This window comes from Uloborus diversus, chromosome 8, assembly GCF_026930045.1.
Source record: "Uloborus diversus isolate 005 chromosome 8, Udiv.v.3.1, whole genome shotgun sequence".
NCBI classification, from domain to species: Eukaryota; Metazoa; Arthropoda; class Arachnida; order Araneae; family Uloboridae; genus Uloborus; species Uloborus diversus.
The window spans coordinates 35,488,595-35,515,905 of record NC_072738.1 but is presented as its reverse complement, the minus strand read 5'-3'; the positions used below and the strand labels follow the sequence as shown (position 1 = coordinate 35,515,905).

The 27,311-nt window shown below is 34.7% G+C and overlaps 1 protein-coding gene across 1 annotated transcript in view; it reads left to right on the top strand.

The window, feature by feature from the left end:
- The first annotated feature begins 242 nt into the window (after window positions 1–242).
- LOC129228022 (single-minded homolog 2-like) overlaps window positions 243–27,311 on the top strand; it is a 45,811-nt gene continuing 18,742 nt past the window's right edge. The window contains exons 1-8 of the mRNA XM_054862649.1: window positions 243–417; window positions 1,445–1,620; window positions 3,831–3,942; window positions 5,681–5,766; window positions 6,478–6,707; window positions 9,053–9,159; window positions 15,244–15,391; window positions 19,179–19,447. Coding sequence (XP_054718624.1) covers window positions 243–417; window positions 1,445–1,620; window positions 3,831–3,942; window positions 5,681–5,766; window positions 6,478–6,707; window positions 9,053–9,159; window positions 15,244–15,391; window positions 19,179–19,447 — 1,303 coding nt within the window. The remainder of the gene's footprint in view (window positions 418–1,444; window positions 1,621–3,830; window positions 3,943–5,680; window positions 5,767–6,477; window positions 6,708–9,052; window positions 9,160–15,243; window positions 15,392–19,178; window positions 19,448–27,311) is intronic.

Genomic DNA, 27,311 nt, shown 5'->3' with positions numbered 1-27,311 from the left:
GCTTCTCCAATAATGGTGAACTTGAAATTTTACTTTTTTTTTTTTTTTTTGTTATTCAACGTCTATGTATTTGTTTGTGCAGCCTAAAACCCCTGCAACTCATACTCCCCCCCCTCCGCTCAACCCCACTTTTTTGGTGCACCAACTGCCTACGATTTATATTTTGATTGTTTTCGACAGGAGGCGATTGCTACAAAAAAGAGGAAGATGCTGATGTCCAGCTATGACCTAAAGTCTGTCACATGAAAGAACGTTCCAAGACAGCGGCGCGGACCCGCCGTGAGAACGAGAATGCCGAATTCGAGCAGTTGGCGAAACTGCTGCCTCTGCCCTCCAACATCACCTCTCATTTGGACAAGGCTTCGGTAATACGCCTCACAACATCCTACCTCAAGATACGAAAACTATTCCCTTCAGGTGAGTCCAGTGCTTTGAATATGTACTGTACTATCATTCAAAGTCACTTTGATCCCAACTTTCTCTAATTTTAACTGTCCCACTTATATAATATTTTGAGTGTTTTTGCTCCTGCTGTCATTTAACTGAAATTTTACAATTGTAGAACACTTTATGTAAGAAAAATTTGTAGTATCTATTAATTGAGGAAAAAAAAATTACAAAAGTCGTTTGAAGTGAATTATTACCCTGTTGCAGAGTAACCCTATCCTGTCACTTAAGGTGACTTTGTGAGAAATGTGATCTCAAATAAATTACTTAAATAAAAAAAGTGAAACGTTTAAACAAAAAAAAAAAAAAAAAACTAAAATTTATTATAAAGTTTAAAACTGCACATTTTTATTTTACACTACACTCTGTTCACGGAATACATACATAGACCAAAAGGAAACAAAAAGGTTTCTAGAAAGTTTGCCACTATGCCACTTTCTGATATTTTCTCTTTATTAAAAAAGAATTAAGAAACCAATGGGAGTCGCATTCGTCGTCTGATTGGCATCAATTTGTTCTTGTTCAAGTCAAGCACGTGATTAAGGTCGTCAAATGGCACAATTCTTTGTTTACGTCTAGTCTATCTTTTTCCGAGGAATCAAGTTTAGCTGCACTGATCGGCGTCGCACGTTCTAACTCCAAAATAAAGGTTGTTGACGCATGTGTTCAACAATCAGGCTAAAGTAAAAGAAAGAAAAAGTAGTGTAAAATTTCCCTTCAGCGTGAAGAAAAGAACAACTTTATGACTCAAAATTTTAATTTAGACCATTTTGGATCCCCCCCCCCCCAATTCTAAAGATTCAATCATTGTTATTAATAGGCGTAAAACTTTCCGTTTTACTGGTTTTCCGAACCCCTCCCCTTACCTATGTAACTTCCTGAGCATCAAAAGACCTCTGTGCCAAATTCGGAAAATATCCGACGCTAACTGGATTTGTTTTTAAGGAACAAAAACACACGTATGTGAATATTAACTGTTTTTCTTTTCCTGCAATAGGATTGGGAGAAGATTGGGGTGCCGAACCAGCTACATCCACAGACAGCAGTCGCATTTTGAAAGAATTAAGCTCTCATCTCCTTCTTTCTTTGGATGGCTTTGTCTTCATGTTGGATCCAGATGGGAAAGTGATTTATGTGTCGGAAACGGCTTCCGTACATCTGGGATTGTCACAGGTTTGTATTCTTATTGTGCTTGAATCAGTCACCTTCCTGTATTATAAATGCTCAAAATAACAATTTTGAGTGAAACATCTGGTTCTTTTAATAACGCAATCAGTATTTATACAATGTAGGGTGAGCTGGGCTTCATACCAGGAACAGATCCAGTAGGGAGGGGGATCATGGATGCCATGTCATGTCCCCCCCCCTCCACTTTCAGTGATCAAAGATAGCCTGAAGCTGCTTTTTGGGAAGCTATTTTTCGAAATATTCGCCCCAGGATTCTCCATTTTTGCCCCAAAACGACACTTTTGACCTTACCTCCTCCTGGAAATGCTCCCTCCAAAACGTAAAGCTAGACCTACCCATGCTTCATTACATTAATAAGGTGGATTCATATATATATATATATATATATATATATATATATATATATATAATATATATATATATATATACTATATATATAATATATATATATATATATATATATGTATAATTAGCCTCTTTCACATGAAGCAACTTCGTTGAATCAACTTTGGAACAGGCTTTTATCAGAATGTGTAACCAGCCAGAAAAGTGAAGGAATTGCCCAGCATCCTTCCCCACGACGATCAACTGATCAGCCGCACCAGGCACATGCGCCGCAGCCATTCTCATCCCGATGAGTTGAATTAACTTTTTAGTTGACTCAATTCATCTGGACATTGGCGAGTGTTCACTCTACACACGAGTAAGCTAGTCGAGTCAACTCGGTTCAGTTTTAACAGAGGTTGTGGAGCAGCTGCTCGAAAAAATCCGGCTTATAAGAAGAAAAATTGATTCAACTAAGTTGCATCGTGTGTATCAACAAAAAAACATCAGTCAACCTGCTAACAGGCAACTTTTTCGAAAATTTCATTCAACTAACCGCCTGTGTGTAAAGGCCTTAAATTTATTATTATTTTTAATTTAGATCAAGATTTAAATATTTTTCTACTTTCTTTTAAGTGTATTTCTTAACGTTCAAGCAGAAATTTCTTATAGGCCTAGTTCAAATTTCTTAGTTACCAAAGTTCCTTTCTGCTTTTGATTCAAATTTTCTACTCTATTATGTTAACGTAGTATATCTTTTTTTTTTTTTTTTTTTTTAATTCTCATCTGCTAATAAAGCTATTTAGTGTTTAAAACTCTCTAATTCAAGACCTAGTCTGGTATATTATGTCTCACACAGAAGTATACTTTTTTATCACTGGTGTACCTTTGACGCTTCTCGAGATTCATGTACTTTTCCTGAGTTTTAGGTTGAAATGCGTACTATTAATTTTCTTGTCAGTAGGGGAAAAAAGTGATTAATTTACTCTGCTTTTCACGTCACCTATCTGGTACTATTTCAACTATGTAGTAACACACGTAATGTATTCGAGTTAGGAAAAAATTACCTCAAAAAATCTAAGAATATGATAATGCAAGCAATTTTTCACAAGTGATATTCATATTGTAGTACTTTGTTGTAAGACAAAAATTATTTTTGTAATTTTTTTGGAAAAGTTCTTGTTATTCACATTTTTAATTTTCGTTGAGACTTACTAATATTCAGTGCGCTACTTATTTGATCAATATTAAAATTATTTTTATTTTAAATGTGTTGTCCAATTAGTTAAGTGCATGTGCGACAAAGTGAAATTGTTCATTTCGTTTCTTTATTCAATTACTTATTAAGTCCCTTATATAATTCAGTTACTAATTAACTCACTTATTCATTTTAAAAAATCACTTATTTATTCACTCATTTGTCTATTTTCTTATTCATTTACTATTTTATTCACTCATTTATTAATTCTCATACATTAATCAATTAATTTACTAACTTATTCGTTCGTTCTTGCACTATCTATTCATTAAATTTCTCATTATTTTGATTACTCATTCATTTGATCAAAAATATATTTTAAAATAAGATATAAAATATTTATTTGAAAAATATTTTATTTTTTACTTTGCCTCATAAAAGAAGTGAAAAAAATTCACACTTTATTGAATGTACAAATTTACTGCCAAAAACAAAATATATTGTTTCGATGCAAGTTTTATTAAAAATACATTATTCTTTTTTAATTAATTGTAATTTTCAAAGAAAATTTCCATTTTGTTCATTTTGGGAGAAAAAAATATCTATTTCACTTTGCCCCACATTCCCCTATACATTTAATATAATTTTTATATGTTTATTTTTTTACTCACAGATAGAGATGACGGGCAATAGCATTTATGACTTCATTCACCAATCCGATTACGAAGAAATGCGTTCAATATTGAATCCTGAGTTATCCTCGCAGCAGAAATGCTTTTATGAAAGTAAGAATATATTTCATATTAATATTTACTAAGTACAGACTGAACGATCGTTCAGCTCCGATAAGAAAGACTGTCCAAGAGGAAAGAAACTCTTTCAAGGTCAAGACTCTTCTTGCTGGAGATGAACGATCGTTCTAAATACTGAATAAGAAAATTTTTGCCAAATTTGCCTTTGTTGATTTTCTATATAAAGTTATGAAATTGTCCAATATTTCAAATCTCTGAATGAATGTACAGAATATATTAAAAAATAAATAAATAAATAATCAAAATTGTGAAATTTAAAAAAAAAAATTCTAGCTCTTTCTTGCTATTTAATTCTAGGTTTTTTTTTTTTTTTTACATAAGCCGCATTTTAATGAAAGAACTCGACATTTTAAACAAATTTGTACATTGATTTAGGAATGTTACGTAGCAATTATCGATGTTATTATTTTAATTTAATAATTCCCTTTGCTTTATTTCATTTATTAATTAATTATTATTTTTATCAATACTTATTCATTTTTTTAAAGTAATAAAGTATTTTTTCAGAAGAATTGCATTATTTAAGCATTACAAATAGTTAAATTACCTAATAAATTGTAATCAGATAGTGGATCTACACTTTTGTTTAAAAATGTAAAACATGCAAATTATAAATTTTAAAACGTACGAAACCGAAACTGAATATTAAAATACATTTTGAATTCGGAAAATTTTGGGTTCGTAAAAAAAAAAGAAAAAAAAAAGTCTGTTGAAAATTAAATTTTACTTATTTTGAGAGGGGTGTGTTATCTTACCTAAAATCTCGGTTTATCCCCAGTTTCGCCGACATTTCAAATTTCCTCTCCCCTTTACTATATCAAAAGGTATGATTGATATTGAAATACAGGGAGGAGGAGGGGGGATTTTGTGTCTTCGAAACTGAGACACCAAAAATCTCGACAAATAATATATCAAATACATAAACTTTTTGAAAGTATTTTCTTCACATTAGAGCAACTAAATTTGAAAAAAAAAAAGGCCGTTTTTTCGACTCGTAACTTACGGTGATAAATTTTGAAATGTTTCGTTTCATCCCTACGTACCTCTCGTTCTAGAGTCAGAACTAAGCATTCATGATTCGTAGGGTTTTGGCTACAGATGTTGCAATCCTAACAACACATTTTTTGTGACTGCAGGGGTTCCCCGCCCTAAGAGTAAATGCGCCCCCCTAAGTATCGCAAACATCCCCCCCCCCAAAAAAAAACTTCAATGGCTCAGTCTGCGCCATGACGACCCCTGGGTGGGCACCCCCTAGTGACTGCATCAATGCAACATCAGGAAGCTATTGCAACATTGGTCAATATGTTATACGACCGCTGCAATATAATTTGCTACAAACCTCAAGCCCGCGTATCCAAGTCAAGAGTTATTCTCGTAAGGTCGCGCGCACGTTTGACCAGGACAGCGGAGTCAGAGTCAGACTGATTTTGGGGTAAAGGAGTTAGCACCGGGACTCGGGAGTCGAAGGTTTAAAACTCTTAAGAGTCGGAGTCGGTCCCACTAAGTCTGCAACTCTGACAGTGCTTGCAAAATCGAACTGATTTTAAGGCAAAAGAGTCGGTGCCGGAGTCGAAATCTCTAAAATTCTCAGAGTCAGCGCCGGAGTCGGTCATTTTCCCTCCGACTCCGCAACCCTGCTTTCGACGCCTTCATTTCAAAGATGCAACTTTCTCATTTTCAGTTTCTCACTGCTGTATATTTTCATTAACAGATTTGGAAATTCAGCTGAAGTTCTGTCTAAGGATGAAATGCGTGTTGGCCAAGAGGAATGCAGGTCTTGCAGTGGATGGGTATAAAGTAAGGACTTTCTCATCCATGTATAAGATTTTGTATTTTAATTTACTTTCTGAATTTTTTTTAATGCTGTGAAGTAATTTTAAAATGCCGGCACTAAAATGATTTGAAATTTTTGTGTCATATATATTTGAATCACTTTTTGTTAAAAAGGTGTAAGTCAACATTGTAAGTAAGTTTACTTACGCCTTTTCAACAAAACTGGTTCATTTATAAAAGATGTCTGTTGTGTTTATAGTATGTTTGGAGTGACACACAGAGGAAAATTTCAAGGCGGGGTAGGGGGGGGGGTCGAAGGTTCGTATTATATAGCAATACCTCTCAAACATATTCTGTTAGTTTAATCGTTGTCGGGAACAAAAACTGCAAAAAGAAATTACTGAATAAATAATTAGTATTAGTAGATTTAAAAAATTGGAGGGAGGAAGTTGTGTGTTAGGGCAATTTCTCTAACACGCGTATAATCATGTTCCTTAGTTAATAATATTTTAGCTTGCCTCAATGCAATACGCGAATAAAAAACAGTTACCCTCAAAAGTCCCCCATAAAGACAGCTTTCCTCCATCTGTATTTAAAAAATGACAAAACACAGTAAGCATTGGGAAAACTAAGATGAAATTTACAAGGTATGGATGAAAAATTAATTTTTGCTGTAATGCCCTCGGAAATAACTGAATAAAACTTTGACTTTTTTCTACACTTTTTGCCTTTAAGGTTATTCACTGTGGTGGTTATTTAAAGCTGAGAAAAGAATCGGATGCACTGAATGATGGTCAGCTGACAAACAGCGAAGCACAGAAAGCAAACCAACAATACCAAGTTGCTGGATTGGTCGCCATTGGCCAATCGCTGCCTTCATCTTCCATCACGGACATCAAAATGTCATCGCATACGTTCATGTTCCGGGCCAGCCTGGATTTTACCTTGATATATTTAGGTGCAAGGTATGTATTCATAAGACGTAGAAGTATCGGCAATGTTCAGCATTAGTGACACTGTCAATGTTGCCATTGCCAAATTGGCACTTCATTGACTTTGCCATTTAATTTTGACAGCAAATGTTTCGCCAGCATAGTCAAACACCAAATAATTCCTTATTCCAGATGTGCAGCAAAAAACACAACGAATGAATAGCTTTTTTGGAACATTCGATTGCAACCGAAGAGAGAATTGCTCAACTTAGACACATTACAGATCCAACATATAAACTTTTAATTCTCTACGGGTAATCATTTTTGAGATGTAAAATACATACTCCCATAAACACATACATCAAAGCAATAATGTTTAAAATGGACACAATCTTGGACAAAATGGATATTTTGGTTGCCCATACGATCATACGCGCATATGTACGAACGGGCAGGGGCTGCTGGTCCAAATTTGATCAGAGGTGATTAAAGTGGAAAATCGGGTTGAAGTATGAGTGGAAATTTTTTTGTGAATGCAATAAATCTTTTACTTTGCGCAAGGAAGTAAAAAAAAAAAAAATGCAGAAAATAAAGGTTTTGTTCCGTTTGTTTTATTGACTTGTACTTGTATAGTTCATTTTCTTAACACCTGAAATAATATACATTTTCGGAAATTAAACATCATTTCATTTTCTATGATATGTGTGTATTTATTAACTTAATGGTTGTGATGCTGTACGTTTAAAACAAATTCTTTGTTTACTTATTTACTATTATATTGCTGTCAAATTTATCACAAACAAAACCTTCTTGGGTTACTTTTGCTTCAATCAACTTTTCCTTAATATTTCAAATTATAATGTACTGGTGGAAGAAAAGCTCGAATTTCAGCAAGTTTTATGACAAAGAGAGGTTTGAATTTTTCTTCTATAAATCTTTTGGAATTAACTTAATAACACTTGTTACCTAGAATGGCTTTCAGCCTCCCCATGACAAAGTATTGTCTTTAAAATCCGTAATTATTAGATAGGGGTGGAATGGATTGCGAAACACGCACCAACTGAACAATAGGGAAGTTTTCGATTTTTCAATTTTATTTTTATATGATAGAGTAACATGTATGAACATCATAGGTGAAAAAAAATTTGCGATACGATAAGTAGTTTTTTTTAAATTAATTTTTAAAGTTCAAGCACTTGTGACGTCAAATGGCATAGGAAGTGACATCATGCGCTCTTCCGATAAGGGAGAAATCGAAGGACGTGCATTCGACTTCGAAGACAAAACGTAAAAGGCTTTCTCCTCGCATTTAATTCCTCGCGTTTCTGGAACATTAAACCTCTCATCCTCTCGGAAATATTGGAATATCATATTAGTGTTACTTGAGGAAGATTATTTAGATTGTGCTTTAACGAATCCGGCCTCCATAGTGTGTTCAAAAGGATTATTGAATTTCTAAAAAATAAAAATATCAGCGCGCTCAAAATGTCCCTAGCGAAAACAAGGGATCTTCGGCGGAAGGCTGCCTATTATTGCCCTGTGACGTAAGCTCGTGACGTTTCAGAAGAGCGCACTTTTGCGCGTGGATTTTTAAAAATTCATTAAAAATCAATCACGGTGTTTTAAAATTCGGCGATGGTGAATTTTTTAGTTTTGAGGGTCAATTAACAATATCCAATAGCCAAAATATGAACATTTAATAGGTTGCAACTTCCCTATTGAGGGCACGCTTAGAAAGCCCTCTTCAGTCACGTATGTAATCTAATGTTATATCAGACCAAAGATGGCTGGACTCTATTTGTCATTGAGATTACTTTCGATATGTCAGCATGAAAGAGTTTCTGAACACTATCAAGTGACCCTTTCAGGATCACCAAGAGCCAAGGCGGACCCTTGGTCAGTTTGGTCGTCGGACCCTTTCCCCCCTCTCCCGAAAACACTTGTCGAATTTTTAATACTCTGGTTTCGAGCCGTGCCTCTCAAAGGACGGACCCCTAGTTTCCGACTAGCACGACATGGCCTCTCGTCTTCCCTGGACCCATTGGCACACTTAAAGGTGCAGCTTTCAGCCGTTTATTCAATAATTAGTCTTTTCTGACAAATTTAGTCAAATAATTGTTTTAATTTCACTACCTCCACAGCGACAAAGGCGCCAATTACAAATACCCTAATATTTCTTGAACAAACTCCTTTCTCATCCTGACAGCGTTTTTCTACCTTACCCACAACAAAATACGCATTCTACACTTATTACATTGCTATGAGGGGGAAAGCAGGAAAACATTTCGAAAAGGAAGTACAAAAAGTTCACTGAGTTTTATTTGCTAGCTTTTTTTAAACATAAAACAGAGAAATTAACCACCATTTCTCTTTTTCAGGATCACGGCGTTCACAGGGTACGAACCACACAAAATGGTTGATAAAACACTCTACCAATTTGTGCACTGCTGTGATAGCGTACAGCTGCAAATGGAGCACAGATCGTGTAAGAAATATGTTTGCTGTCAATTGAAGCAGTTTATTATTTTCATCTTTCTCCCCTTTTTTTCGTTTATTTTTAAGTTCGCAGGCTTCAGTCATGTGTATGATTCGAAAACAACAACACAGTATTACAAGAGACAGTACAGAAAGGATCTTTGATTTAAGTCTCAAAGAATTAGAAAATTAATTAGCTTATGTTTTTCGATTCCAATAATTTCTCAGAACGTCAAAGCACAATTTGAGCTAGTTTGTTTTTAATTACCTGAGCTTTGCATCAGAGAGCTTTTCTGTACTTTCTCTTATGATGGTGTGTAGTTGTTTTCGAGTTATAAATATGACTGAAGTCTGTGAAACTAAAAATAATATAAAAAAAGGAGGAAAAAAAAGAAACAATATTCTGCTCTCTAATTATGACTTTATTATTATTATTATTATTATAATTATTATTATGTGTAAAAACCCAGGAAAACTTTCATTTCAGATTACTAAAACAGAAAATCTACATTATCAAAGAGCTTTTAAATGGAAGTACATTAGTACAAACGTGAAAAAAAAAAGTTAAAAAATGGATGCGCTTTAGTAAGAACTACAGAAACTTAAGTAATAACAGTTAGAAATAATTAAGAATTGTTGAATATTTAGGTACAAACCTTGCTAAAGCTCATCCATAGTGAATTATCCCACTAAAATTGCTTCTAACGCAACAGTAACAACGAAGCTTTTTTGGAAAATGTTAATGGCAAAAAAAAAAAAAAAGCATCTTGATACTGCTGAGTTCCGATTACTGGCAAATTTGTCTGGTTAGTCCCAACGAAGAGGGAACACTTCCATAGGATGTCTTGTTTAACCACCAGTTTTGAAACTCGAAGCCAATACTAACCAGTAAAGTGGACAATTTCAGTTTTTGGCTCAAGCGCCAGTCCGTGTGGGGGTTGAATCTATATGGTTGAATACATAGTTGTCCAACCGTAGTTAGACCTCTTACCTCCATGGATTGAACCGTATTTCTGTTGACTTCATCTAATACTTTTTGTTACGTTGATCAGTGCTGTGGAGTCGGAGTCAAACTGAATTTGGGGTTTGGGGTTAAGAAATCGAAGGGTTAAAATTCCTAGAGTCAGAGTCGGTCATTTCATTTTCTCTCAAAGTCCGCAACTATGACAGTGCTGTTGGAGTCAGACTGATTTTGGAGTAAAGAGTCGGAGCCGGTCATTTTCCCTCCGCCTTCTCAACACCTACGCTGGCGCTGAGACAAGGGAATCTAATCTTCACTGCTTTATGACTCTTCAGGCAGGAAAAGTTGTTTTACGCCCAAAGTAAATCGTTCCTATACCGTTTTGCTATACTTGACATTTCTGGCCACAAAGCTGCAAACTCTCAGCGGGTTGACATTTTATTGTTTATTTATTTTTGAAAGTACAATTTTCCCTTTTTTTTTTGTTTTAAATTTTATTTTGGCAACAGAGGAAAAACAAAGGATATTTTTTGTTGATGTAATGTATTTTTATGAGCTTATTATTTTTATGATTGGTGGTTGTTATAGCGACAATTCAGGACTTTGAACAGTTGAACACTGCTAAAAATTCAGTAATATAATATTACTGTAAAATAGAGTGTTTACAGCATCAATTTTTTACCGTAAATTGTTACGTAAAAAATAAGGTCTTACAATGCCAATTGATACTCCACGTAACTTATTGTGTGAAGCATAAACTTCCCCATTCCCGCTCCTCACGCGAATCCCATTCATTATATATAGAAGCTAGCCCCGTACTCCCAAACATTAAAAGGCAGGTTCGAATCCCACTGTTTGTTTCTCGTTCTTTTTAATCAGCGCAGCACCACAGCACTCGTTTTTCCTACCAAAAAGTTTTGCAGTAAAATCGAGTTTTACAGTAAAAAGTAGTGGGTACATGGATTCCAGTTCCTTTTTGACCGACTTCAAAAAAGGAGGTTATGATTTCGTATTGCGCTTTTTTTATGTGTGTCTTTGAATTATTCCAACACTACTGGACCGATTTGAATTTTTTTTTTTTTTTTTTGTTTGGAAGGGTATACTTCCCAGATGGTCCCATTGTAATTTGGTCTGGATCTGATAAGGAGTCTCGGAGAAATCCAAGAAACTTTAAATTTCATACGTCATGATCACGTGGTGGTTGCTGTGATCGGTGTATTTTCACATCTAAGGTTTTGGCTTTCTCTTGAACAATATTTAATTCTCGCGGCACATGGATAATTAATTTACTCAACGCTGCGACGCATGGTAATTTTTTTATTATAGGTGTTACTAATGTATTTATTACTGCGTAGCAAAGCAGTAAATTAAATATATTTTGCTACTTTAGTAGTTGAATCAATTACCTTAACATTTTATTTACTAATAAATAACTTTATTTAGGCACTAAAATATATAGTTCTTTATTTAATATTCCAATTTTTAAATATATTTAGTGTTCAATTGAGGGGGGAATTGAATACAGAACACCCCTCCCCCACGATTTAATTTATATTCTTTAATAATAATAATATACATCATAACTGTGTATGATTTCTGAAGTTTGACCAATATTCTAGATTTACTATTTCACGATGCCGCCAGTTCAATTTTAAATTAGGGTTATACTAATTAGCAGGTTTCAAAAAAAGGAGGAGGTTCTAAACTCGGATTTGTTTTTCCTTTGTACAATGTTCCATAAATACTCGAAGACACCTGTACCCAGGGGCGTGCACAGGGAGGGGGGAGGGACACCTGTTGGCCCGGGCCCGAGCCTGGAGGGGACCCAATATTTTTGTAACTAACGGTAAATATAGGGGTAAACAATATGGAGAGCGGCCCGGAAAAGTCATTTGTGATGGGCTCCAAAATTTCTGTGCACACCCTTTTCTGTACCGATAAGGAAAAGTCTTTTTTTGTTTGAAACAGCATAGTTTCTCAACGGTCTAATGGTAATCAAGTTCAGGTTTGATGAAATTGAGGGAACTCTTCAAATATCATACTCACATTTAAATCGATTTGTACCTTATTAACTTTGTATATCGTCTCACTTAGTGAACCGGTTTTTATGCCTTTTTTTTTTTTTTTTTTTTTTGTTTAGTGGTGGTTTTGTTTAGGGGTGGTCTAACTTAGGTTCCAAATCTTTGATTTACCGTATTTGTTCTTTAGGGAAAAGTTAATGGTAAAACAATAAATTTCATGCAATTTCCCTCACAAACGATTAAATTAAAAACCCATTGATAAACAAAGACCATAAAACAAAGGTTTATACTTTCTTTACCTATAGTTAAAGAAAGTAGTAAAAATATATAATATTAAGAGTAATGATAATGAAAATTTTGGATTAAGGATTCTCTGAAGCAAACATAAAATTCATTCTAGTGAAATTTTTAATCTTCATCTATAGTGGGGCCATGTGAAGAAACATGCGACTTTTATCACGAGTTACATGACACGTATTGCGAAACATAAATTACAATTCTAAAATTTACAATTTTACAAATTTAAACTCAAAGCGATTTTTTTTAGTGACTCGCGCATTTGCTTTCGGAAAGCAAACTTTGATAAAGTTGAACAAATGATGTAGACAATTTTTTTTTTTTTTTTTTTTTTTTTTTTTTTGTACGTAGTAGTTACGCATTTGAAAAAGCCTTTCTTCACAGTCGTCGGAAATCTACGAGACGCTCGCCGTGTTATTTAAGCACTGGTTTCCTTGGTCGCGTTAACCGCGCCCATCGCCGACGTCAGCGTGCGACGAGTTGAAGAGCAGCGAGGAGCTACGCCAAAGTGGATTCCTAGGCAACCCCAATCGCGCGCGGGAAATCTGAACGAGTTTTTTTCGCGAGAGCAGTTGCGTTGCAAAACTGAAACAAATCGAGAGACAAAACGAGAAATGGATCTTACAACTAAAACACGTCTTATTATAGCATTGCAGCTGGAAGAGGAAGAAAATGAAGAACTAATAACATTAAATACAAACAATTGTGAACTTTAATTCGTGTATTTCCAAAGTACGTTGAAGGTGAATTGTTTAAGTAACGTTTTGATCACATCTTCTTATTTAGAGGCAGGGAAAATCAAATTATATGCATCGTTTACATAATAATGAATTTAGTTCATTTTCTTAGACATGAAAACAGTACTTTTTTTAAAATAATACTTAGCTTTTAAAATTACCTGGAACATTTATCGATTCTGAAATTGCTTTCCAGCAGTTTTCTTTTGCTAGTACTAGTTGGTCCTTGTGTCCTTTCTTCGATACGTTATATAGCACAGGATTCAGCTGAACCATCTCAATAAATGTTTCTTCTGGGAAAAAATCTAGCGACATTTTGATTGGATTACACCGGCGTAGATCTCACGCTTGACGCTGAAATCAAAGTCGATTCCGACCTGGCGATGCACCACGTCGATTTAGCTCGGGCGCGCATGCGCAGAAGAATCAAGTTTTCTTCTCGGCGGAGAGCGACGCCGAAGACTGGCGCCTTTGCTTCTAGGAAACCAGGGCTTTACAAAACTAAAAAGCAAAAAATAAATTACTTTTAACTAAAAAAAAACCGCCTTCAAGAAATACCCAGGAACTAAAAAGCAAAAAATAACTGATTACGCTTACATTCTATTTCCTACCCAAACATAGAAATGAAATTTATTTTACAATTCCAGTACAAAAATCAACTAAACTAAACACCGAATTATAAAATAAACACTGATTTAAATTACTATACGATGAATTATTTTAAATACCTAACTAATTATATACGTTCTCTTAATTTTTAATAACCTTTTGAAGTCGGGGCCTCCTATAAACTATTACCTAACGTAACTGAGTAGGTTTAGTTTTAAAGACTAATTTCACGTATAGTTAAATTAGTGTTTAATTCAGGATTAGGTGGGTTGTCAGTTACGTTATGTAGTTGTTTATAGGAGGCCCCGACTTCAAAAGGTTATTAAAAATTAAGAGATCGTATATAATTAGTTAGGGGTTTAAAATAATTCATCGTATAGTAATTTAAATCAGTGTTTATTTTATAATTCGGTGTTTAGTTTAGTTGATTTTTGTACTGGAATTGTAAAATAAATTTCATTTCTATGTTTGGGTAGGAAATAGAATGTAAGTGTAATCAGTTATTTTTTGCTTTTTAGTTCCTGGGTATTTTTTGAAGACGGTTTCTTTTTAGTTAAAAGTAATACCGTAAAACGTTTAACAGTGTTTCATTGTAGTTATTTTTGTTAATAGCTGTGCAAATTTGTTTTTTGAAGTTAAATTGCTTGGAATTAAAGCGATATGAAATTACTTAGTTTTAGATATGAAGGAAAATCTACCACACACACACACACACACACACACACACACACACACACACACACATATATATATATATATATATATATATATATATATATATAAAATTATGGAAAATTACTTATCTTTTTATATTCACGAGAATTTGTATCAAGAGAGGGGAGGAGGGATACTTCAAAATTGCTTTTTGCTTTTTAGTTCCTGGGTATTTTTTGAAGGCGGTTTTTTTAGTTAAAAGTAATACCGTAAAACGTTTAACAGTGTTTCATTGTTGTTATTTTTGTTAATAGCTGTGCAAATTTGTTTTTTGAAGTTAAATTGCTTGTAATTAAAGCGATATGAAATTACTTAGTTTTAGATATGAAGGAAAATCTACCACATATATATATATATATATATATAAAATTATGGAAAATTACTTATCTTTTAGTATTCACGAGAACTTGTACCAAGAGAGGGGAGGAGGGATACTTCAAAATGGGATCTGAAGATAGGATGTTGAAATGATATTTGAGCAAACTAATATAACTGATATTAATATGTGAATTAAATACGAGAGCATAAGCATTATTAAGATTAATACTGAAAAATGAATTCAGTTTAAGAATTCTTCATGTGCTGGAAAATTTCATTACACTTTTAGTCTAGTGATCAATCGAGCTGTTAGTAAAAGTATATTAAAAATAATGTGATCTTTCAACTACATTATCGCAGGTAGATAAGCAATATTTAACGTTACACTTTTTATGGTATAACTTTATACTTTTTAATTATTTTCATTTTTCCAACAGTGCTCAGTAAAGGCCAAGTGATTACCAAATACTATCGTTTGCTTACGAAGAGTGGAGAATGGATCTGGATCCAGAGCTACTGTACTTTGATTAACAGCAATAAAGCATCCAAACCTCATTGCATTGTCGCCTTGAACCATGTAATAAGGTAATATTTTTGTCTTAGGGGCACTTAAGATCAGCTGTTAATGATGTAACTATCTACAGTGTGTGTAAATGTACGTTTTTATGCTATTGCTGAATGTTCAAAATTTTACACATCTTTGCAATAAGTGAGAAGTCTTAACAAAACCGCAGTATTACATAAGAAATTGCTTAACACTTACGTATTATGACGAACTGTAAGCTTTTCCTCTTAAAAACATCTTTGTGTTCATTCCTATCGCTTCGTGAACCTCAACTTGTAAACTAGCATGTTATAATTAATGACTGTCCCTTTGCGAATATATTCCATTCTAATGGTCATAATTCAACCAAATATGATATTCAGGCTCATTTGAGCACTTTGAATTCAATTTTGTTTTCAAAAATAGGACGCTGTAAGCAGAATTTCGAAGACCATATTCATTTTATAACGAATACGAGGGGGGACCCAAAAGAAACAGGACTAATGGTGCGATGTAGTCAAATTCTAGATGTAGTAGAGTGTTCTCCAGCTAGATGGCTCAAGTAGAGACCTTCACAAACCAGCTGTGCAAGTGGAGTCAGTTTAATTGATAACGTCTGATGGTAGTGTTAGTATTCTCAGGTGCTGTTGCTTTCCGCCTCTGCGAACTCATTATGGCAGATTTAAAAGAACAAACTGTAAGCTTGAAATTTTGCTTTCTGCTTGAAAAGTCGGCAACGGAATAGCTTACCAAATGCTTCAACAAGCTTTCAAGAACGATGTTATGAGCCGTACAGAAGTTTTCGGGTGGTTTGGGCGCTTTAAACAACTAAGCATGAATGTTGAAGATCATGCTCACTCTGAGCGCCCTTCAACGTCTCGAAATGATGAAAACGTTGAAAAAATCTGCCAAAACATCAACGAGTGTCGTCGTTTTACGATTGACGAAAATTTTGGAAGAAACAAGAGTGAGTTGGTGCTCGCGCGGGTGATCAGAAGAATGGTTCCTTCACCATGATAACGCTCCCGTACACTTAGCCTTCACTATTAACCGCTACTTTGCCTCTCAGTGGTGGCCAGTCCTTCCTCGACCCCCGAACTTGCCCGACCTAGCCCTCTGTGATATTTTTCTGTTCCCAAGGATGAAAATAATTCTGAAATCGAAGCGTTTTGATTATGTAGAGGCTGTAAAAACTGCTTCGCAACGGGCACTGAACATGGACAAAGCTAAAGAGCTCCAGGGGAGCTTCTAACAGTGGAAGAAAAGAATTAACAAGTGTATCTCATCTATGGGTGAACACTTTGAAAGAGACAAAAGAAATTTTGTGAATAAACTAATATATAAATATTTTAGAACAAAAATCCGGTTACTTTTGGGCCCTCCATCGTATGGCCCCTTTTTAATTTCCTTTTTTCAATAACATTCAAGAAATCTTTTATATGTACACATAGGCGGCTGGTGCACCAAAAAAGTGGGGTATCAAAAAAGTGTGTGGGGTTAGGGGGCGTGGCCCCTGAGCTTTCTCTTTTATTTTTTAATTGTAGAATTGGGTTGTATTTAAGGCTTTTAACATTTATGATTTTATGACCTCCAAAAAATGTGGAATATGGCCTCAAAAATGGGGACGGACGACCTTTCCCCTTCGAATACGAAATTCCATTTTTATGAAATGAAACCATAGAAAAAATCTTTTTTTCTTTGGAATTTTTAGTTGTTATACTATGGTGAAAAAATAAATTCGCTCTGTAAAAAGTCATTTTTATACCGATTAGTAATTTTAAACTCTGAAATATGAGGTGGCAAAGCCCCTTTACTTTTGAAAGTGAGGGGGCAGTTACCCCTTTTGTCCCCTCCCTTTATGCCGAGTTATAAGTATTTTGTTTTCTTTCCCTGTACTGACTGTACATATAACTGTCATGAGCTATTCTGCCGTGGGAATCTGCATCTGCAAAATTTTCTTTCTTTCTTTCTTTTTTTATTTTTTATTTATTTGTTGTGCTTAAGCTTTCTTTGAAAACTTGTTGATTTGGTTTCCACTGGAAATAAAGCTCAAAACAAACGTCAAATTCCAAAATTTCCCTATTGTTAGCATGGAATCCAAAACGCATTTCCTCAAATATCTCAAAAACTCAGCAGATACAGACCTTCACCTTCTCACGGCAGTGTTGTACAAAACGAACATTAGTTTTTATAATAAATTAGTAATTGCTTTTTTATCATATTCTTTCTTTTCAGTGGCCAAGGATCTCCAGAAATAATGGATTCTGAGCAAGCTCTATACGAACAACTACACGGCAATTATGGAACGACTGCTAAATCAGTGTCGTGCACCAAACGTGTCCAAAAGAATCAACAAAGAAGCAAAGTGGAAGGAGTCAAAAGAGACGTTGGACCTTACATCATCAATGAAAGCAGCAGTATTTGTTCAGTTATACCGGAAAGTTTTGAAAGCTTTCAGTCATCAATGCAGGTTGTCGAAAATAATGGCACAAGTGATTTGCATAAAATAAGTTCCTTGTCTGAAACTTCTTCGTCTGATTTTATTTCAGAGGATATTATTGATAACAATGGAACGCGAATGAAAAGTATATCCTGGACAAACGGACGACCATATGCAAAAAATATTCTACTGATGAACGGAGGTGTTGTTCCAGAATTGAACCAAAACTTCCTAAATAGCTACTCTTATTCGTCAGAAAGCAACAGTCCAGAAAATGAAATTTCTATGGTGAATAATTATTCTAAAACTGATGATACCAACTCTTATACCAAATCATTGTCTTGTAAGATTGATTCCGTCTCTGAAAATGAATCAATAAACGGTTGCCACTATGTTGTAAATAGCACAGATTGTAAAGCTTTGGCTGTTAACAGAACGATTGTCTTTCCGAATGGAATTCATAGCACTGAAACTTCACGTGACTTTGCAAATCAAAATGCCAGTGAATCGCCATACTTTGAAAAAGTAAAAAACTGTGGTGAAATCAAAATTTTGAGCCATCAGTCAATTCTTCCTGCAGGTATTAAATATTTTAATAAGAAAAAAAACGACACTGAGAAAAAGACGGCGAAGCGGAAAGTGGAAAATAAAAAGGATTCTAATAAACTGAAAAGATTTTCAGCTAGTAGAAATAATATTCTTGAACAGCAACTAGGCTATGGGGATAGCAGTAATAACTATTTCTCGAATTCGCTTGCTCCAAAGAACGACTTTTCTGTAAACGAAATTGGTTGTGTTGACGATCATAGTTCAAATTCTTGTGCTCAAGATATACCAGCGACTGATTTAAAACATGCTGAAAATGGTACCATAACAAGTTCAAATTTCCAATTTCCATATTTTAATAAGTTTCTGGATATACGAAGAAGTCCTGCTGTTCTACACGATCATCCTGCTGCTATGGTTCATTCTACTTGTTATGAAATGCTGAGGGCTGCTTCGAACAGCGGGTTTGATGTAAATTCACCAAGCATTTCCTATAGTTGCAATGGCTGTTGCTCTGGCAATTCTTTTGATTTAAATGAGGAACTTGTGCTAACTGATAATGCGACTTACGATCGAACTTCGTTTAGGTCTACAGTTTCTCAAGGTAATGAATTGTGTGATCAGTTGTATTTAAACTGTGGTAATTCTAATCTCCATCATGGTCTACAAGAAACTAGAACGGTACCAAGCAAGGAAATCTCTCCGTCAAATATGTCCTCGTGTTTAGAATATGAGTCATATTCAGCTGATTCTAAGCCGATGTCAAACGACGACAACTCCAGCTTAGCCACGGCGTCAATCGGCAGTGATCATCAAGGGTTCAGCTGTACTCATCATTCCAGAATGGACCTAAATCCAACATCTTCAAACGGAACTGGAACTGACATTTCTGAAACAGAAGTAATACCATTTGACAAATCTGATGCAATGTTTACGGCTGCAAACAAGGATCCCAGTGCATTTGCTTTTGATGGTACACCATCAAGTGAGCCTGTGTTTGATAATTTCACTAATATGACAGTCGATATGGAAAACGAAAGTTTTTCGGACGTTGATTACAATTGGCTTTCTAACCCATACCTTGCTGGATGTGACCTAACCGTACTTCGACGTTCTTTTTCCGGTTCGCTGCACGGACAAAATAATTGCAGTTTCGAATCAGTGCCGATAAATACCCGCCACTCAAGCTAGACTACCATCAAATTAAATGAATCATAGGTTTTTATTTAGTAATCAAGAAGAAATTTCATCATAAGACGAATCTGGAAGAGGGATATTGTTAAAGGAGTGTTTTTGAGTGTCAGTCAAAAATAATTCGGTTGATTTCTTAAGGATCTTTTCATGTTAAACAAATAAAAACCAGTGCAAATTGTTATTAAAATGAATTCTGTAGCGTCTTTTGTGAAATAACTCAAATCTTTTCTATCACACCACATGTCATCCATTTGCTCTAACCAGGTTCACTCAAACTTTCTACTATTCAACATGCTAAGAGTTTTTCATGCGTGACAGTGAGGTTTTGTTCCCCAGGGGTGCCCACCTGGGGGGGGGGGGTCATGGCGCAGATTGCGCCATTGAAATTTTTAGGGGAGTTGTTTTAAAGGTATTTTCCTCTTTTTAAAGGGGAGAGCTTCCAATTTGAGGGTTTCTTCGTGGTATTAAGGGGGGGGGGGGGAGGGTGCGCCCTTGCTCTTAGGGGCGTGGACACTAGGGTGGTTCAAAAAAACTTTTTTTCAGCTTGGGTCCAGGACACTCCTATTTTCTTTAGACTTACTAATAGTACTATGATGTAAAAGTTTTAGCTTCTTATACTCAAATTTTAAGAGTTTTAAAAATTAGAGGGCTCAATGACCCTTTAATTTAACATTAGCGGTAGCATAAAAAATGTCACAAATTTAGAAACATTAAATTTTCCTAGCTTTTTTTTGAAAATAATTATTTTATTGCAATGTATATGTATATTACACATGTATATTATAATATATAGAATTGTTTTTTCAGTTCAATGTATTTTCTTAACTTTCCTCCTCATACTGATTGAGGGTTGAGCACTCTCTTTCAATTGAAATAGGAAGCTAACATTCTTCCAGTATATTACTATCCACAAGTCTAAAAATATGGAGGGGTGTCCTGTTATCTAGGAGAAACTTTTTTTTTTACATGTATTTTTGAACCACACTAGTGGGCACCCCTGTGTCCTCTCAGAAATTGGAATTAAAAAAAGAATTCAAGTAGCCAGGGCGCGTAAGGCTTTCTTTTAACTATCCTATAAGCTAGATAATTAGTAAATAAATAATGAATAACTAAATAATTATTGAATCTATATTCTGTTCTTTCCAAATTTTCTATGCTGCGCTTTAATAAATTTCATATTTCCAAAAGTATACAAATTTTGCCAAGTCGGACTATGCTATCGGAAGGCCTAGGCCAAACACGTGTTCGAACACCCCTTTAGTCAAGTCTTATAATTTCAGCCATTGGCTAAACCAATTTTAACTATTTAGGACACCTAAGAAGCAGGGATAGTAGGCCACGGCCTAGTTATCCTATTCAGTAATCTGGGCCTAGGTTCAGCAGAAAAGGGCGACCAGATTTTAAAAGTTTAACTCCGAAACTGTTACACATGTTTAAGTAATTGGTGCACGAAATTGAAAAAAAAAAAAAAAAAAAAAAATATATATATATATATATATATATATATATATATATATATATATATATATATACATATATAGCACCTTTTGGGGGAAAATATAGTAGTTAACAAGTGTTTATAAATTCTATGTGTGCATAGAGTGTGGTCTTTCAAATTGTTCGAGGTTTTGTAGTGTGTTTTTCGTATCACGGCATAACATTTGCATTTATTTTTGAACGGCAATGAAAAATATAATGACCTTGTTTTTCTTAGTTTGACGATCTTTCATTCTTCTGAAAGGGCGATAAGTTCCAACTTCATCTTCTGTATGGTGCCTTAAAACTTTGAAATGGAATATCTCCTTGAGTTTTGGTCGCACAACTGTCAAGTTTTTTGTGTCAGTAATAGTTTTCAACGAAGATTATTTCTCTAAACATTAGTTAGGGGACCTAGGGCCCGTATAAAAAGTTAAATTTTGTATTTTTTGACTCATTTTAGTTTTTGCTTCAGACTTTCAATATCTTAACTCTGCTTCTGTTTTTGAACATTTTTGCAATTGGAAGTATACATCTAGGACTAACGGTTGCGAAAATAAAGGTCTTGCAGAACTAAATGATTATTTTTAAAACTAGAAAATCGCCCGTCAAAGTATGATCGGTGAAAATTGCTTCTACATTTGAACGAAGCAACTGCTGGGTGATAGGGTTAAATTTTCAACTTTCAAAATATTAACTCCAGTGGATCAACCCTAAACTCCAGTAAAATAGCTTTCATTGTTAACCACCTCTTCGTCTCTTCACTCTCCTAAAATGAGTCTTACCAGTAAAACAGTCAAGTTACCGGTCCAGTTCAGTCTTGTCAAAATAAAGCATTTCCCTGCATGTCAAACAATACCAAAAAATAGTATCAAATCATCATGCTATGTCGCGAGTTTCATTGTTGGTGATGTCAGAAGCTTTACTCGATCAGTGAATTCGCTATTATATATATGAGGATTAAAAAAAGAAACAAGAAGTTCTGTCTAGAACTAGACGAGCCTACTTTCCCGTATACCCATACTACTTTCTAATACCTAATCAATATTCTCAAAAATAGTTAAAATCGCAAATGTTTTCAAACATAATTTTAAAATACTTTAAGCTGATTTCTAGGAATAAAATATTCCTCACTCATCTAAAAAAATTAGATGCGTAAAAAAACGAACAAATAAAATAGCAGCAACTTTTAAACAAAGCAGCAAATACACTTTTTCCCATTAAAAAAATCTTTAACAGCTTTCAAAACGAAAAAATAATAATTAAAATTAATAAGCTCATTAAAATAAATACATCATATCAAAAATAAATCGTTTCTTTTTCCCCTGTTGCCAAAAACAATTTTTTTAAATGAATTAATGCAGTTACCAAAATAAATAAAAACAATAAAATGTCAACTTAAAGAAATAATTTTCATTGTCAAAAAAAAAAAAAAAAAGTCTGAGCATATCTTTATGTAGAAACATAAATGACTTCGAGTTTATTCGCTGAAAACTGAATACCTAAATTAAAACTTTAGCGTAAAAATAAAAACAAGTCAGATCAACAATAATTATTTCACAGTCAAAACCATAGCTGCGGAGTCGGAGTCGGAGTCAATCTCATTTTGGGGTAAAGGAGTCGGAGTCGAATATCTAAGAATAGGAGTCAGTCATTTGTCCTCCGTGTATAAATTTTTGCCAAAGCTACGAAGTCAGAGTCGAAGTCGGGGAGTCGGAGTCCGATTAATTGTCGGGCACAGGAGTCGGAGTCAAGTGCCCCTAAATTCTTGGAGTCGAAGTCTGGAGTTTGGCGTCAAGAGCTATTTCCAACAAAATTTGTTGGAAGTAAATCCGCCTTCAAGTACGGAATCTACATTGACTTTTAGTTTCCTCGTAGGCGCTAATGTTAAGGATTTTAACTGTTCAAAATTGAACGGAAAATTGTTCTAATCAAAAAGATATTTTATATACAAGTTTTTCATCAAAAGCTTTTTCCTACAAAGTTTGTTTGAAGCAAATTCGTCTCTCAGTTCGGAATTGCCTTCAATTTCCCCGTAGGCGCTAATGTTAAGTTTTTTTTGAACTGTTCAAAATTGAACAAAAAATAGTTCAAATCAAAAAGTGAAATATGGGAATGAGGTGTCCTCGCCGAGATCTTTCGAACAAAAAAAGTTTGTTCGAATCGGACCATTCATTCAAAAGTTATTAGGGGGGGGGGGGGGACAGACAGACCGACAGACATTTTTTCCCATCTCAATACCCTACTTTCCAATTTTTAATATTTCGATATTTATTTAATTATTTTATTTATTTTTGACTTTTTTTTGTTTTTCGCGATATTTTTAAGATGCATTAAGCCTTCTTTCATGCTTTTTTCTTCTTTTTCTGACTTTTACTGGGAAAGTAGGCTAAAAAGGAAAGAATATAAAGAAAACTAACATTATTTTAACAGAATTGAAGTTTTAAAGGTTACAAATTAATCAAATCTCCTAAAAATTTCAGAAGTAGTTTCTTAGTGTTTATTATATAGTTTTTATTGCCTGCATCTTTAATGTTCAGTATTTTTTGCCATGTATAATTGTAAAATAAAGCTGAAAAATTGCTATTATGCATTCTATTCGTTTTATTTTCCCATTACTTTTCTGTTTTATCAAAATCATGATTGTTATTTTATAGCCCCGAAATCCGCCAAATCTTAAAATCCGCACAATCTCTAGTACCATGCTGTGTGAATTTTCAGCTACATTCTTTTGCGCTCACAAGTGCATGCAAAATTTGCCATCTAGAGGGGGGGGGGGGGGGAGAGGCACAAAAATCTTTAAGTGTATAATTTACTATTCCTTCCTGGTATGTTATCCTCATAGAAAAAAAAAAGCCAATGATCGAGTAACCCGCGAGTCTCAACAATGAAACTCGCTCCAAGGCATGATAATTTGATAATATGTTTTGGTAATGTTTAACATGCAGGAAAAGGCGTTATTGTGACAAGGTTGAACTCGATCTGGTAACTTAACTGTTTTACTGGTAAGACGGTCTCATTACAGGGGAATGAAGAAACGAAAAAAAGGTCAACAATAACAATGAACGCTACCTACTGGAGTTAGGGTTAAAATTTCAACTACGAAAATGTCATTGAAAAGACAATGGCTTCGCTTAAATGTAGAAGCAATTTTCACCAACGGGAGACTTTCTAGTTTTATATAATCCTAATTGGCAATATGATTTAAAATTAAAACTTCCGGCTCTGGGGTAATTATGCCATGCGCTTTCTTGTGAAATTAAAGCAAAATGAATAATTTGACACACTGGTATGTGCTCCCCTGACAATTGAAATTATGAAACAACTAAAACCCATTCCTTCATGAAATCCTGGGCACGGGCCTGCCCCCAAAACAATTCCAACGGCCAGCAGCAGCCCCGGATCTATAAATTTTGGGCACCCCCTGCAAAAAATCAGCAGGACCCTAACCATCCACTCAGGGCCGAATCCATGAGGGAGGTTTTAGGAGTTAAGTTCCTGCCATTAAGGGGAAAAAAAACAAATGAAGAAAAGTGCGCATTCGACTTGAAATTAACTTAAATGTTGAATATTTATGTTTATGCATAGCATTTTTTTAAACATTTCCTTTAAAGTTTCCCGGAAATTTAGAAATACACTCCCTTTATCGACTAAAATTATATTTTGAAAAAGCAGTGATGGAGGAAACGTTGAATAGGCTGTCAATACAGAGCATTCACTGCATTTAATATTGCTTCTCATACGGAGGTTAAGATTACTTGGATGTTTCACAAAAACAGGTAAATGCTTGTTTTTGGTAATGTAATTGCATCTGCAATGAACCTCTTCCAATTTAGTTAATCAGTTTGCCAAGCATTATATTAACTTGGAATATAAAATCAGAAAACAATATGCCATAAAATATTTTGAATTTTTTTAGTACTTGTAATAAGCCGCACAGTAAACATATTAAGGTTTGAATCTAAACAAGCAGTAAAATGAAATGTTTACTAGCGCAACGAAACTTTACTTTCTCAGAGTTGGTGTTCATAACGGTCCTTACTTGTACAGAACTAGCGCAGCCAGAAATTCCCTTCCTTTTGATCAAAAATACCTTCTGGAGAGTTTATTTTGGTTCAAAACAGCCCTTTCATATGCACAAACTAGAATTTGCATTTATGTTAAAACCAATGCCTCTTTTACCCCCAAAACCGCCTCCCCTTCGCTGCGCCACTGATGTACGGTAGGGTGTATCGAAAAAAACTTTTTTTCGAAATTCAACTTGTCAAATTGATAAAAAAGTTGCCTCTATCGACCAATATATTAAATAAAAATTTTTATTCAAATCGAAAAATATTAAGGTGTCCCGCATGAGGCCTAAAATTTATAATTTTCTTCAAAAAAAAAAAAAAAAAAAATCAATTTTTTTTTTTTTTTTTTGAGTAACGGAAAAAAAATTTAACATTTTTTCCAGTTGAAAAATGTACACAGCAAACTAGGAGAAAAAAGTAAGGGGGGGGGGGAACTATCATAAACAATGTAGTATAGGTGTCATATATTTATTCTACACTTCCGTGATTTTCACAAAAAAAAAAAAAAAGCATTTAACAAGGCCATGTGGCTTGGTTAGAAATAGGGTTCCCGATCTCGAACACCTCGGGATCTCGCATGATATCTCGCGGGACTAATACCCGGGGCCCGATTAAGATATAGAGGGGGCCCTAGGCCAAATACTTTTTTGGGGGCCCCCTGTATTTAAACTTTAATACTTTAGCCGTCAGCTGAAACAATTTTAGCCATAGACAGAAAGTAATTTCAACCAATGCCATCGAAGATTGTCAAAACTTTTGAATTTTTGGAGCTTTAATTTCGAAAAAATCGCCGGAATCGAAAACTTTTTCGAAAATGTCGTTAATGAGGGCTTTCAATTATGTTTTAAAAACTTTAATTCCGAAAAAATTCCGGGGGAGAGCCCTCGATCTCGAGTCCTTCTCCGAACGTCAATGAAGACCCACTAACATTATGTTTTTGAATTTTCAATATTGAAAATTTGACGGTTTACTCCTGATTCCATCCCTTCCCTTTACGCTACTAAAGATGGCTAACCATCGTATTTCAAAGCTCCAATTTAAAACAATTTCCAATGGAAAGTTCCAAATCCCGTTCCTTCCCCCTACGTCATAAAAGATGGCTTACAACTGCGTTTTGAGACTTCAATTTCAAAAAATTTTCGGAGAGGAGCCCCCATGTCTTTCTTTCCTCATCTTTCAACATCATTCAAAGATCGTCTAAAACAGCGTTTTTGGAACTCCTACATCGAAAAGTTTCTGATTAAAAGTTCTGAACCCCCATGTCTTCTGCCACTTCATCAAAGATGGCCTACAATTGCGTTTTTAAGACTTCAATTCCAAAAATTTTCCCCCGAACCCCCTGATTTTTAGCAATACTAAAAACCAGGGGCTAACAATACTAAAAACCTTTTTAGCAATACTTGAGTTTTTGAAGCTATCATAAAACGACGGGTGAACTCATGTCTCTCATCTTTCCCTTCAAGAACACAAAGATAGCAAATTATTGTGTTTTCAAAAATATACCCTTACATTTCAAAAAACAAATCCGGAACGGGACCCCCAAACCTCCCTTCCACTTGTTAACCTCCAAATAGTCTAAAAAGGCGTTCCGAACAAAAATTTTCGGGAGAAAACCTGCAAACACTCCTTCCTTTGGGCGAATATTAAACAAAACTCAATCAACAAACAAATTCAAAACTATCTTCAAATTTTACTTACAAATGCAATTTTAGTATTTCATTATGTTCGGTACGTAAACTGGTAAAAAGAGGCTTTTGGTGCTGCAACCTTTCTTTTATAAGGAAAAAAATACAGTTGAGGACCTGAATAACAACTGAAAAAACTTCACGAGTTTTCAAACGAACCAAAAGTTAAAGGTTTTAATTTAAAGAATAGATCTAGAATATTAGTAGAAACTCTTTTTTCAATTTTTTATTCTTGTGTGTGTGATACTCGAAACACTTATAACTTTCATTCAAACTCTTTGAACGAAGAACATTATTCGGAAAAAAAAAAAAAAAAAACATGCTTCAGTTCCTAAACTTTTTAAAAAAATTTATTTTCATTAGTCCTCCCCCCCCCCCCTTAATGAATTACTCAATCGCCCCTCTCAAAAGGATCGTCTGGATCCGCCACACTGATCGCTCCCCTAAAATGATCGTCTATATCCTTTCCGCGACCCCCCCCCCCCCCCCATTGGCATGCGCTTTCAGAAAAATTGGGGTATGCGCCTTTTTCAGGACCCAGTCCGACCCT